We start from the raw sequence: 12899 nt of genomic DNA on the forward strand, positions 1-12899 counted from the left end.
GGCTCTCCGCAAAAAATACTCTTATTAATTAATTTTGAGATATTATCCATTCTGAATTAAATTTACGTGTTTTTTTTCTTTAGAAGTTTCATATCATTAAAAATATTTGCACAATAAATATATTCTTTTTCCAGTTATCAATACGTGAGTTCACACTCAAACATTCAATAGATTGGATAGATATAGATTGCGTTTCTTTTTTCTTTTTTGACTAAATAAAGCAAATAAGTAAGACGTATTGTCTCAAATGCGTTTTGCACTTTGGCCCATAAATAATGAGTCAAAAAAGTTAATAAGAAAAAGAATAATTATATTTTTAAATTATTTAAAATGATATGCATATATTATTCGTTATATTTTTGATACATCAAATACTCTGTTGTTAAAGAATTAGAACGTATTTATTCTTCTTTATAACGGAAAATCAAATATAAATATGTGGCGTAATTCTACAGAGAGACCCATTTAACCAATTAATTAGACCCACGCCGCCGGAAACACCTCAATAAACCAGACCCATTTCGCCATTAGCCATCGACCATTGAATTAACCTTCATCTTCCAGAAAACGAAGACATTATCAGACCCCAAATCAGTGACCATCGGTATCCCTCCACCTTACGCCGAGCAGCAAGCAACAACCAAACAAAATTCAAACCAAAACCACTATATCGTCGTAAATTTTAGAGAGACCATTATCGCGGCAGATTCAATTTGTAGGAAGATGGGTGTTATAAATTGGGTCAAATGGATTTCAGGCGGGTATAAAATAAAAATGGCTTGATTTTTAAATTTTGGGTCTAATTAATTGGTCAAATTCTCTGTAGAATTACTCCACGGGTTCATATTTGATTTTCCGTTAAAAAGAAGGGTAAATACGTTTTAATTTTTTAACTGAAAATATGACGGAGGATATCAAAAATATATTTATCCTTTTTCCCAAGTTAATATTTGATCTTATACTTTATAATACTATACTTATGTAGGTTAAGTTAAAAAAAAAAGCAAATTAAATATGATGTCAATTCTTTGGCTGAATGATGCACGAAATGTGCAAGAATAATTAATTTGAAGTTTAATTAACAAATATTAGATAAACTTCTAGATGGAGGATTAGGTGTACCTACTTGTCCCAAAATATGATTTACGTTTATACTAGTTGCATGACTGTCATGTCATGAACCTAATTAAGCAAGCATTTTTTATATTTATGATTACCTTTTGTTTTTTAGAGTCAACCTTCGAAAAGATGAAATAGAATCAAGGTATAAATTTTTCATATGTGACACAATCACTCACGTAAATTAATTAGTATTATCTTAGAGAGTTATTTTTTTTGTTGTGCTAAAAAATAGAATTAAAAAAAATAAGAATAACTTTATAAGATAATAATTATTAGTCAAGTGACCATTTCAACTCTAAAGCCAAGATAAATGAGTTAAAGTTAAGTTATGTTGTATGTCTTCATCGTTAATTGAACGATTAGTAAATGATTCGCAAATCGAAGGAAAGAAAAAATATTAGTAATGCAAATAATATGATTACGTACGAGTACACTAAAAATATGACTTGTACATCTTGTGCACAACTAATTCTTTTTCTTTTCTTTTTGATTGTATAATACTAGAAAGTCTTCACTAAAGTGTCATTACTGATGTGTATTATATCTTATTAACGGAATAAGTATTCACCTCACTATGTGTTAGGACAAAAACTCTATTTTTACAACTTATAAATAATATATACTTTGTAAATTGTTATGTATGATTAATCATATACACCAAAATGTAACTTGTATATATATATACATAGTGCCCCGAGGAACCCCCCCCCCCCCTCTACCCCCCCTCCTACCCCTCCTACCCCAGGCCCTCGAGGCTCCTCGCCCCGAGGACCCCCCCCCTACCCCCCTCCTACCCCAGGCCCTCGAGGCTCCTCGCCCCGAGGACCCCCCCCTCTACCCCCCTCCTACCCCAGGCCCTCGAGGCTCCGCGCCCCGAGGACCCCCCCCCCCCCCCCCCCTCCTACTTATAAATAATATATACTTTGTAAATTGTTATGTATGATTAATCATATACACCAAAATGTAACTTGTATATATATATACATAGTGCCCCGAGGAACCCCCCCCCCCCCTCTACCCCCCCTCCTACCCCTCCTACCCCAGGCCCTCGAGGCTCCTCGCCCCGAGGACCCCCCCCCTACCCCCCTCCTACCCCAGGCCCTCGAGGCTCCTCGCCCCGAGGACCCCCCCCTCTACCCCCCTCCTACCCCAGGCCCTCGAGGCTCCTCGCCCCGAGGACCCCCCCCCTACCCCCCTCCTACCCCAGGCCCTCGAGGCTCCTCGCCCCGAGGACCCCCCCCTCTACCCCCCTCCTACCCCAGGCCCTCGAGGCTCCGCGCCCCGAGGACCCCCCCCCCCCCCCCTCCTACCCCAGGCCCTCGAGGACCCCCCCCCCCCCCTCCTACCCCAGGCCCTCGAGGACCCCCCCCCCCCTCCTACCCCAGGCCCTCGAGGACCCCCCCCCCCCTCCTACCCCAGGCCCTCGAGGACCGCGCCCCCCCCCCCCCCCCCTACCCCAGGCCCTCGAGGCTCCGCGCCCCGAGGACCCCCCCCCCCCCCCCCTACCCCAGGCCCTCGAGGCTCCGCGCCCCGAGGACCCCCCCCCTACCCCCCTCCTACCCCAGGCCCTCGAGGCTCCTCGCCCCGAGGACCCCCCCTCTACCCCCCTCCTACCCCAGGCCCTCGAGGCTCCTCGCCCCGAGGACCCCCCCCCTACCCCCCTCCTACCCCAGGCCCTCGAGGCTCCTCGCCCCGAGGACCCCCCCCTCTACCCCCCTCCTACCCCAGGCCCTCGAGGCTCCGCGCCCCGAGGACCCCCCCCCCCCCCCTCCTACCCCAGGCCCTCGAGGACCCCCCCCCCCCCCCTCCTACCCCAGGCCCTCGAGGACCCCCCCCCCCTCCTACCCCAGGCCCTCGAGGACCCCCCCCCCCCCTCCTACCCCAGGCCCTCGAGGACCGCGCCCCCCCCCCCCCCCTACCCCAGGCCCTCGAGGCTCCGCGCCCCGAGGACCCCCCCCCCCCCCCCTACCCCAGGCCCTCGAGGCTCCGCGCCCCGAGGACCCCCCCCCCCCCTACCCCAGGCCCTCGAGGCTCCGCGCCCCGAGGACCCCCCCCCCCCCCCCCCCTACCCCAGGCCCTCGAGGCTCCGCGCCCCGAGGACCCCCCCCCCCCTACCCCTACCCCAGGCCCTCGAGGCTCCGCGCCCCGAGGACCCCCCCCCCCCCTACCCCAGGCCCTCGAGGCTCCGCGCCCCGAGGACCCCCCCCCCCCCCCCTACCCCAGGCCCTCGAGGCTCCGCGCCCCGAGGACCCCCCCCCCCCTTACCCCAGGCCCTCGAGGCTCCGCGCCCCGAGGACCCCCCCTCCCCTCCTACCCCAGGCCCTCGAGGCTCCGCGCCTCGAGGACCCCCCCTCCCCTCCTACCCCAGGCCCTCGAGGCTCCGCGCCTCGAGGACCCCCCCTCCCCTCCTACCCCTTCCTACCCCAGGCCCTCGAGGCTCCGCGCCCCGAGGACCCCCCAACCCACCCTATCCTCCTCCCTACCCCCTCCCTACCCTCCCTCCTAACCCCCCCTCCTACCCCCCCTACCCACCTCCTACAACTTACCTTACCCTACACTTACCCCCTACCCTTTATTTACCTATGTATCTACCCTGCACTTACCCACTACCCCTACCCTCTACTCGACCTCTTCCCCCCTCCCCCAACCCACCCTACCCTCCCTCCTACCCCCCCAACCCGCCCTACCCTCCCTCCTACCCCCCCAACCCGCCCTACCCTCCCTCTTACCCCCCCCCCCAACCCGCCCTACCCTCCCTCTTACCCCTCCCCCCCCCAACCCGCCCTACCCTCCCTCCTACCCCCCCCAACCCGCCCTACCCTCCCTCCTACCCCCCCCCCCCAACCCGCCCTACCCTCCCTCCTACCCCCCCCAACCCGCCCTACCCTCCCTCCTACCCCCCCCCCCCCAACCCGCCCTACCCTCCCTCCTACCCCCCCCCCCCAACCCGCCCTACCCTCCCTCCTACCCCCCCCCAACCCACCCTACCCTCCCTCCTACCCCCCCCAACCCACCCTACCCTCCCTCCTACCCCCCCCCAAACCTACCCTACCCTCCCTCCTACCCCCCCCCCCCCAAACCTACCCTACCCTCCCTCCTACCCCCCCCCCCCCAACCCGCCCTACCCTCCCTCCTACCCCCCCCCCCCCAACCCGCCCTACCCTCCCTCCTACCCCCCCCCCCCCCTAAACCCACCTACCCTTTATTTACCTATGTATCTACCCTGCACTTACCCACTACCCCTACCCCTCTACTCAACCTCTACGCCACACCCCCTCTCCCCTTTACCTACCTGCTTCGAAGTCTTTCCGCTTGGCGACGTGCTCACCTGAAACATTTTAAGCATAAATTAATTTGAAAAAAGTATTTTTAAAAGGCCGACCGAGTATTATGAAATAATTCACACTTATTTAAAACTTTAATTTTTATCAAATGCTTTTCACATGAATATGTTATCATCTATGTATTTCACTCGAATAAGTCCCAATGCGGGTGTCACAGACAAAAAAAAAAAAACACATCAGAATTATTATTTTAAAAGTGTCACGTGTCAAAAGTAAAAGCAACTGGATGCAACATTTACCAAGCAACTTAACAGCGCCTGTTTGGCCTTGGTCTGCTTCACCACGACAACTTTCAGGACAATACCCATCAAAAAAGCCAATCTTGGCTAAACATCTCCAGCACCCAAATCGTATGTTCATCACTTTCAGTACTCAAGCCTCTCCTCCTGCACAACACAAGGTCAAATACAGGGGGAAATAATTATGCCATTCTCAAAATTCAACTACCGCTACTAACATTATCACTATCCATTACATACTGATCTACCAAGTCTCTTGCAACTGCTCTCTTATGAATATGCAGCACCACCAAATCTCATGGTCCAACTACATCACACAAAGAAAAGTAGTTATCTTTCTGTTTATGTGACACTTGAAATAACAATACCAAACCATCTACCTATTTCAGAAGGCAGGTAAAAATCCACTTCAAATAATAATTCCCCAACTAATGGCTCACTCAAAAAGTAAATTCTCGCAATAAGCCAACATATATATGGACTATGAAAACAAATGAACCACATTTAACAAACATAATCATAAGCAAGCGAGATAAAGACTGCACTTAAAAACAATATGATGAAATAAATAAATACTGCAAACTACTAGGATTCAAGCAATCCAACCAGTCTCATTTTCAGCATAACCTGATTAATTTCCAGCATAACCCCCATAACAATAACCTTGATCCCATATCTTGTGGTTCCGGTTGGAGATTGACCAGATCTTACACTAGCAGGTCCACCAGCAGCAGTAGCAACATTTGCAGCACCCCCAAGGGGAAGTAAATCATCTACTTCCCCTGAATAGTGGACATTTACAACCCATTTTACACAGGTATGCCGGCTGTATATCAACTTCATTTCTTGCATACTTGCTTCCCTTTCACTCGAACAAGATGAAGCTGACTCGATGAATACCCTATCTAACCCTTTAGTGCACAAATTTTAAACATATCCACTACTGCAATATTTAGTAAAATCCCAAAAATATTGCAACCAAAGGCTCCCTAACAGATTGGTCAAAAGGAAATTGATAAAGTAAAATAGTCAGGGTAATGCAATGGTAGTAATGTTAAGGGCTTTTCTTTTAGCAGAGAAAGGGAAGCAAGCAGGTGATCCTACAGTTGACTTGGGTTGTGAATGCAATAATCCTGACTGCATGATGAAGAAAATAGTAAATAAAAAAATATTTCGTACTACATAGATGTAGATAACTTTTCAATTCAAACGCAAAAAACCTTAGTATAATTGAAATCACATGTTTTAAGACGTGGTGTTGGGATTCCATCAAGTTCAAAGTAATCAAGTAAAGTGAACGGACAAAATAAAAAAGTAAGTTGGATTAATTGATAAGATGATGAAACATTGATATAAGAGATAGAGGTGAAGTTAACAAGAATAATTCAAACACACAGCAATCAATTACTAACAGAGAGCTTTTGTGGAGCTTGAATCTCTACTATGCCCTCAACATTGATCTATACTAACACTAAATCTTAAAGAAATGGCAACAAAGGAGCAACATGTTTGAAGCAGTGATTAAAGCACTCAAACCAAGCAAGAATGATAAGCCTATGTGATGAAGATCCACAAACGAGTAAACCAAAATACATAGCAGATTCAAGAGATACAAACAGTGAACTAAGACTAAAAATCAAAACAAAGAAACAAAACGTCATTTAATGCAACATTGATGATACAGGTGAATAACTCACACACATAGCAATCATGTGCACTCAAAATTAATCAATACCAACACTAAAACTTTAAGAAATGGAAGCATGTATGAAGCAAAAATCATAACAGCAAGAATATGCTTTAATCTGTAAGGGATTCTGAAGCCAAAGATTCCATTAATAAACAAAAAAATCCAATCCATTATATGCTTTATCGAGGGAATCAAAGAAAGATCAGCTAAGCAATGAAGATCGACAAACGAGTAAATCGAAATATATGGCAGTTTCACGAGATACTTAGAAAACTATCTGCCAAACTTAAACCAAAGATAGAGAATTAAACAGCGAAAAAATGAAGCAACAAAGGAGAAAAGGGTTACGTTTTTTCGAACAGCAATGAAGATTCCACCACTGAAATGGTCGCTGGACTCCGACGAACAAAGAAGATTGATGCACAGCCGAAGAAGAAAACGTTTTCTCAATCAAAAATCCTCAAATCTGAGATGCTTTATTAGCTGTCTAAAAACCCTCTGCTCTGTTTTAGATGATGAAGAAAACGGCTAGTTTTGGGAGAAAAAAAACGGTCAGAAATTTTGATGAGAGACTGAAGAAGTTCAAAATTCAAAAAATTATAAGTATTCCTACAAATTTGAACGGAAAACAGAAGAAGGACGTCGGATTCCTTGTCGAAGGTGTGATTATTTAGGCTTCCAATTCCACTTACTAGTATGAATGAAATAAACAATGATATATATATTATCAAAAATTAGAAAATTAAATATAAGATAAAAAATAAGAAAAATTATTTATATTCACAATTTATATATTTTCTAAAATTCTTTATTGAAAAAATTATAAAAAATCATATTCTCTTCGATTCTCGGATACATCAATCTTGCGTGATATATCAAGACACAATGTATTGAGAGTGGTGGGTCTTGTATCAACAAAAGGTAATGTATCGAGATGTTGAGTGAAGTATCAAAGACAAATGTGTCTTGTACTAATAAAGATAATGTATTTAGGATGCGATGTATTGGACGTTGACTGATGTATATGAAATCGAGATGTCAATATACCGGGACATTGAGTAATATATCCGAAATTGAAACGTGATGCATCCAATGTTGAGTGATGTATTAGAAATCTTTAATTTTTAAAAACTTTTTGTAATTTGTAAAAAAGTAGGAATATTCGTGCGATTTATTCCATAACGAGTGATGTATTCGAGCGGCAAGGGTTAGTGTTACTATTAAGGTTGCGCAAAGTGTCGCGTGAACTAAGCTTTAGCTGGGCAACCATACACGTTAATTCGGAAAAATTTTAGTTTTCTCTTCTTATCACGTTTAAGGAGACGTGTTTATGTATTTTCCTCATCCCAAAACCGCAACCCACAATCATTAATTCCTCCACAAAAGCCCAAAGTCAATCAGTTTTAATTATTTCAGCCTTCTTATTTTTTTTAAAAAAAATTATGCTCAAAAACTTTAAGAAACACAAAATCTAGGGTTTCAAGATTTCCAAGCAAGTTCTTCTTCGAGTTTCTTTAAGAATTTTGTTCTTCTAGATATGTAAAGTGACTCAATACTGGACTAAGTTCGCTCTCAAGTGCTATATTTAAATTTAGTCATAAGTAATGTTTAGCGTCGTAAGCAAAATTTCTTGAATTTTGAACTCAATTTGTACTTCTTATTTCTGAGTTCTGATTCCTTGGTCATTGAGATTATAAGTTTTTCAACTTGGGGTTCAAATCAATGTCTTCCATTTATTAAAAAAATCCGTTTAAAATGTTCCTTTTCTTGTAGAATTGGTATGGCTGCTTTAAAACTTCACCATTGATTGTTTTTTATTTTTAAGCACTTTGTTTAGATTTTTTAAGCCTTGGATGATGTTTTTGATTTAAACTATTCATTATTACATACGACAGTTTAGAAATTTAGACTATATCTAACATAAGATAATCAATAAATATACTATGTATTGAAGATCGCACCATATGCGGGCTACTAGCTCTGCCTCTCGAGTGACAACTAAACTCCAAATTTTTTTAAAAATAAATTCTACTAGCTATTTCTAAAAATGTTAATTGGTTGTTTTTCAATTTCTCATGAAGTACTTGTTACTATTTGATATCTAAATTAGAGTCCTATTTAATTTAAATATGTATTATATAAGGCTTATTAAGGGAGGTTTTCTACTAGAATTTTTTGACCATATTATGGGCTTTTGAGGTGAGTGTTATCGCTGCCAAAGGTCTAGTTTTTTTGTAGTTAATCCTAATTGGTAACGTTTAATGAAAGGATTAGTTTCACATGGCTTGTCGTGTTTGTATAAATTTGGAGTGTCAACTCTTGAGAATATTTGTGATCTCTTAAAATAACGGCGAAAAAATTCTTTATCCCAAAATATAATGAAAAATATAAGTGGTCTATTTCGCATAATTCAAGAATAATTGATCCTTTTCCAAAAAAATAAAAATAAAACATGTTTTGAAGTTTTGTACTTAATTCTAGTGGTTTAGTTCTTCACAGTTTGTATATAGTTATAGCTAATGATGAATCATAAAAGAAATATCATGGTTTGGTGAATGAATAAAATTTTGTGTTTCTTATAAGGCTCGAATAATTTATTTTTTAAAAAACTAATTTGATATGGTATCAAAATATATGCAAGTATGTGAAAAGGGTGATGTTGAATGAAACGTCTCTCACACTGATGAAGAAATTATTGAAAAAATGATTTTAATATCTCAGAAGGAAGTATGCATATTATTATCTAGATTTATTTCTTATTGAATAACTTAATGACTATTATTTTTTGTTTAAATCTAGCATTTGGCTTTGACAATTGAATTGTATTCTTTACTAGTAACACATCTATGCTTCGCGCGGACCTTATTAGATTTATGAATAATCTTTTCTGTTTAAATATTTTAAGTCAAATATTATTATCATTGAATCCAATAAATTATATTTTAACCTATTTCACTATCTATACTTTTAGTATTTTAAATATAGTTGATTTCGTATAATCTATTTAGTATGTTATCTTTAAAAATGTGCAAAGAAAGAAAAATAATTTCAAGATTTTTTTTATTTGTGCATCTATATTAAATTCTAAATTATATTTTTAGAACAAATTTAAATTTCTCGATGTTCATAAAAAATATTACCGAAAAAAAGTTACTCTAAATAAATAGAATTTCCATTAATCTCTCTATATATAAACATTGGTGTTGTCTAATTTACGTGTATTCAGACTGTTCTAAGGTAACATATATGCATTTTATCAAAAAAATTCTAATTTATCCTCATGTGTTTCCTATTGATGATATATTCGATCCGGGTGAATACACGACAAACGATTTTAAAGTAAACTCTTTATTTATTTCAATTTCAAAAGCTCGAAACAAGCGGAAAGTGAAAAAAAGGAAAAAAAAAGAAAGAAGGGAAACAAACCGTACATAGCTACAAATGTAAACTATTCCCCTTAATATTCTCATTGTCTTCAAGAATCTTTATTTCCATCATTATATTCGTTGAAAACTATATTGGAATATTTTCTTATTCGTTTTACAGTTACTTTTTATTCATTTTTTTATTTGGTAGCTCCATGACTTTATATGCATATCACAATTTGCCAAGCTAGCAAACCTAAAATAAAGCAATTATTATCGGTATTTGATATTTATATCAATTTAACTTTAACCAGTACAATACGTTTTTGTTAAGAACGTTATCACGTAATTATGATAAATTAACTTATACCATGTTAATATTTCGATCATGCTAATTTATTATTATTTAATTACAATAGTAATTAATACAATTTTATTTAAATACTAGGAGTAAATCTCAGTTTGCTTTTTCTATTTTTCCTTTTGGAACTGTAGTAGATACTATTTTTTTTTTCTTTTGCCTAGGAAAGCAACATCTATAATTATTTTTTTATATATATAAAATATTACAACTTTTGTAAGCTACAAGTTAGGTTTCTTTTAATATTCATTGGTCAACTAAAACTCTTGGAAGGTGTAACAAACTTAGATTTAGAAATATAAACCAAAATTTAACAATTAATTTCTTGTTACAACTCAGGTTATATTCAGTTGCTTTTTCCTAAATTACCCAAGATCCAAAAATAGATCAAACTATAATACATACACCTAATTCTCTCTATGTCATACAATACATGTGCATTATAGGTGTTGTACCTTGTGCTTTAAGCTATGTATGTATTCTATTAAAATTTCTAAACTGTTTCCTCCTTTTTAGTTCTTTTCTTTTTATGGCCGGAGGTTACAAATAGGAGAAAAATGAAAATACTATTGATGAGATTTAAATTATGAACCTTCGAGATATATAGTAGAAAGCTGAATTTCATTCTATGAGATAGGACTTCAGTTTTTCACTAGAAACTAAGCCTGGAGTTGTTGTTTAGAATTGAAGTATTTTTGTATGTTTTGTAATAAGCATAATACATAAATATGTTATTTAACTTGGTTTCAGTTGACATCTATATCCTCCATTTTTGGTGTGCACTAGACACTTAAATTAGTATAAAATTGAACATGTAGATACATAATTGTCATGGAGAATGTCATGTAGGATAGATGTGTCTTTTATACAAGCTTAAGTTCTACTTGTGATCACTCAAAATTGAAGAGCGTAAATATCAGTTAAAACCAAGATAAATGACATATTTATGTACCGTACCATCCTCTTGTAATATTTGGGTGACTTTCTTTAGTGGACAAAACTATAGTGAATTGATATTTTTGATTTGGAGATATATGCCCTGCACATATCTTATCCTATTTGAGAGCTCCAACTAACTTGTATATTATTGTTCAACAAACAATCATCTCTTATTTTTAAAACTAAAAGTCTTTACTGAAATAAAGAAAATCAAAGAAACAAGATGAGCTTAGGGAACTTAAAGGGAATTACCTAAAGTTGAAAGAATCTGAATTCTGAATTGACACCTCAACTTCACCTACTTTGCTTCCCTTTCCATCTAAGCCCCCTTAGTTTACACTCCTTCCCAACAACAACAAAAGAGCATAAACAAGGCAAAAACACTTGATGGGGTTCTTTCTTTTGCACTCTTAGTTGAGAAAAATGGAACCTTTCTTGATTCTAAAGTGTTAGTAGTTAGTCTTATAGTGCAAACTTTGGTTGTTGTTTTTTTCTTTTAACATGGGATCTATTGGAAATACTAATCCATGGGCACCTTATGATAGTTATAAAGATTGTTCACAAGGTATATGTAGTGTTTATTGTCCACAATGGTGTTACTTTCTTTTACCTCCTCCTCCTCCTGATGATGAAGATGCATCAGATGATTCAGCCACAGCTTTCTCCCCTCTCATCATAGCGATCATCGGTATCTTGGCAAGTGCTTTCCTTCTTGTTAGTTACTATACCATCATTACTAAGTATTGTAGGAGGAGGAGGAGCAGAAATGATGCAACAGAGTTGGAAGCTAATCGAAACGAGACGCCTCAAGATCAGTGGCAACTTGCTACTGTTGCTGGATTGGATGAGTCTACAATCAAGGCTATCACAGTGTGTAAGTTCAAGAGAGGTGAAGGATTGGTTGAAGACACTGAATGTGCTGTTTGTTTAAGTGAGTTTCAAGAAGATGAGAATCTTAGGCTTTTGCCTAAATGTAGCCATGCTTTTCATCTCCCCTGTATAGATACTTGGTTGAAATCTCATCCAAATTGCCCTCTTTGTAGAGCTAATGTAGTGTCTCCTCCTGCTCCTAGTACTACTACTAGTAGTCGTCCGCCGTCATTGCCTCCTCCTATTCCTTCTCCAATGACCATAAATGCTCTACAATTTCAAAGACAAAATGACTTGATCTTGTTGGTAGATCATGATCATGATCACGAACGAGTACTACATCGCGATGAGGTTGTAGTCACCATTGTTTGTGATGATGATGTTTCAACAAAGAACAACTCAGGGGAGGATTCTGAATTCAGTGGCAATAACATTATTGGAAATGAATTCAGAAGATCAACCTCTTTAGGTGCATTTTCAAGACAACATCTTTTTGTGTGCAATCCTGTTTCAATGAACAGATCTGTCTCCACAGGAAGATTCATATTTTCTTGAAACATATTGTAAGTCTTGGTTGAAACTATGTAAATTCTTCAAGTAATACCAACACATGAAATTTAATGAAGTCTAATTTTCTTTAGTTCTGGTATGATTATCTAATTTAGAGTAGTAACTTATAGTATTAACATTTTTTTCTAGTTAAAGTTTGAATTTTGTTTTTAGAACTATGTCAAATATAATTGTTTTTTCCTATTACAGATTGTTATCTTTCATATTGTGACTAGTAGACCAAATTTATCACCAAGAGTCATAAAAAACATGCCCCCTACTATAGTGTTATAGCCAGAGATGTTCTTATATTATTTGGATCGTTTGGTTCACACATTAAATTATTCAGAATTATAGTCGCGTGATTTTAATTTTTAACTAATTTATTTCACCCGAAAGATGGGATAAAATAGTAGTACC

General features: G+C 39.6%; 1 protein-coding gene and 1 long non-coding RNA gene across 2 annotated transcripts; one reads left to right on the top strand and one right to left on the bottom strand.

Annotated features, from left to right (window-relative positions):
* Positions 1 to 4594: 4594 nt before the first annotated feature.
* LOC138349242 (uncharacterized) lies at positions 4595 to 7086 on the bottom strand. The gene is made up of 3 exons (XR_011221880.1): positions 6744 to 7086; positions 4924 to 5012; positions 4595 to 4852 (listed from the first exon to the last, which is right to left on the bottom strand). It is a non-coding gene; the product is annotated as an uncharacterized lncRNA (long non-coding RNA).
* A 4042-nt stretch (positions 7087 to 11128) lies between these two features.
* On the top strand, positions 11129 to 12570 carry LOC101255238 (RING-H2 finger protein ATL51). Its single transcript, XM_004229470.4, has one exon. It carries the CDS (start codon positions 11562 to 11564, stop codon positions 12483 to 12485), a length of 924 nt encoding a protein of 307 aa, XP_004229518.2. The 5' UTR covers positions 11129 to 11561; the 3' UTR covers positions 12486 to 12570.
* Positions 12571 to 12899: the final 329 nt, after the last annotated feature.

The sequence above is a fragment of the Solanum lycopersicum genome, chromosome 1 (genome assembly GCF_036512215.1).
Source record: "Solanum lycopersicum chromosome 1, SLM_r2.1".
Classification (NCBI taxonomy): Eukaryota; Viridiplantae; Streptophyta; class Magnoliopsida; order Solanales; family Solanaceae; genus Solanum; species Solanum lycopersicum.

Coding starts and splice junctions, on each gene's coding strand:
- LOC101255238 (XM_004229470.4), top strand. CDS start 11,562: ATGGGATCTATTGGAAATACTAATCCATGGGCACCTTATGATAGTTAT.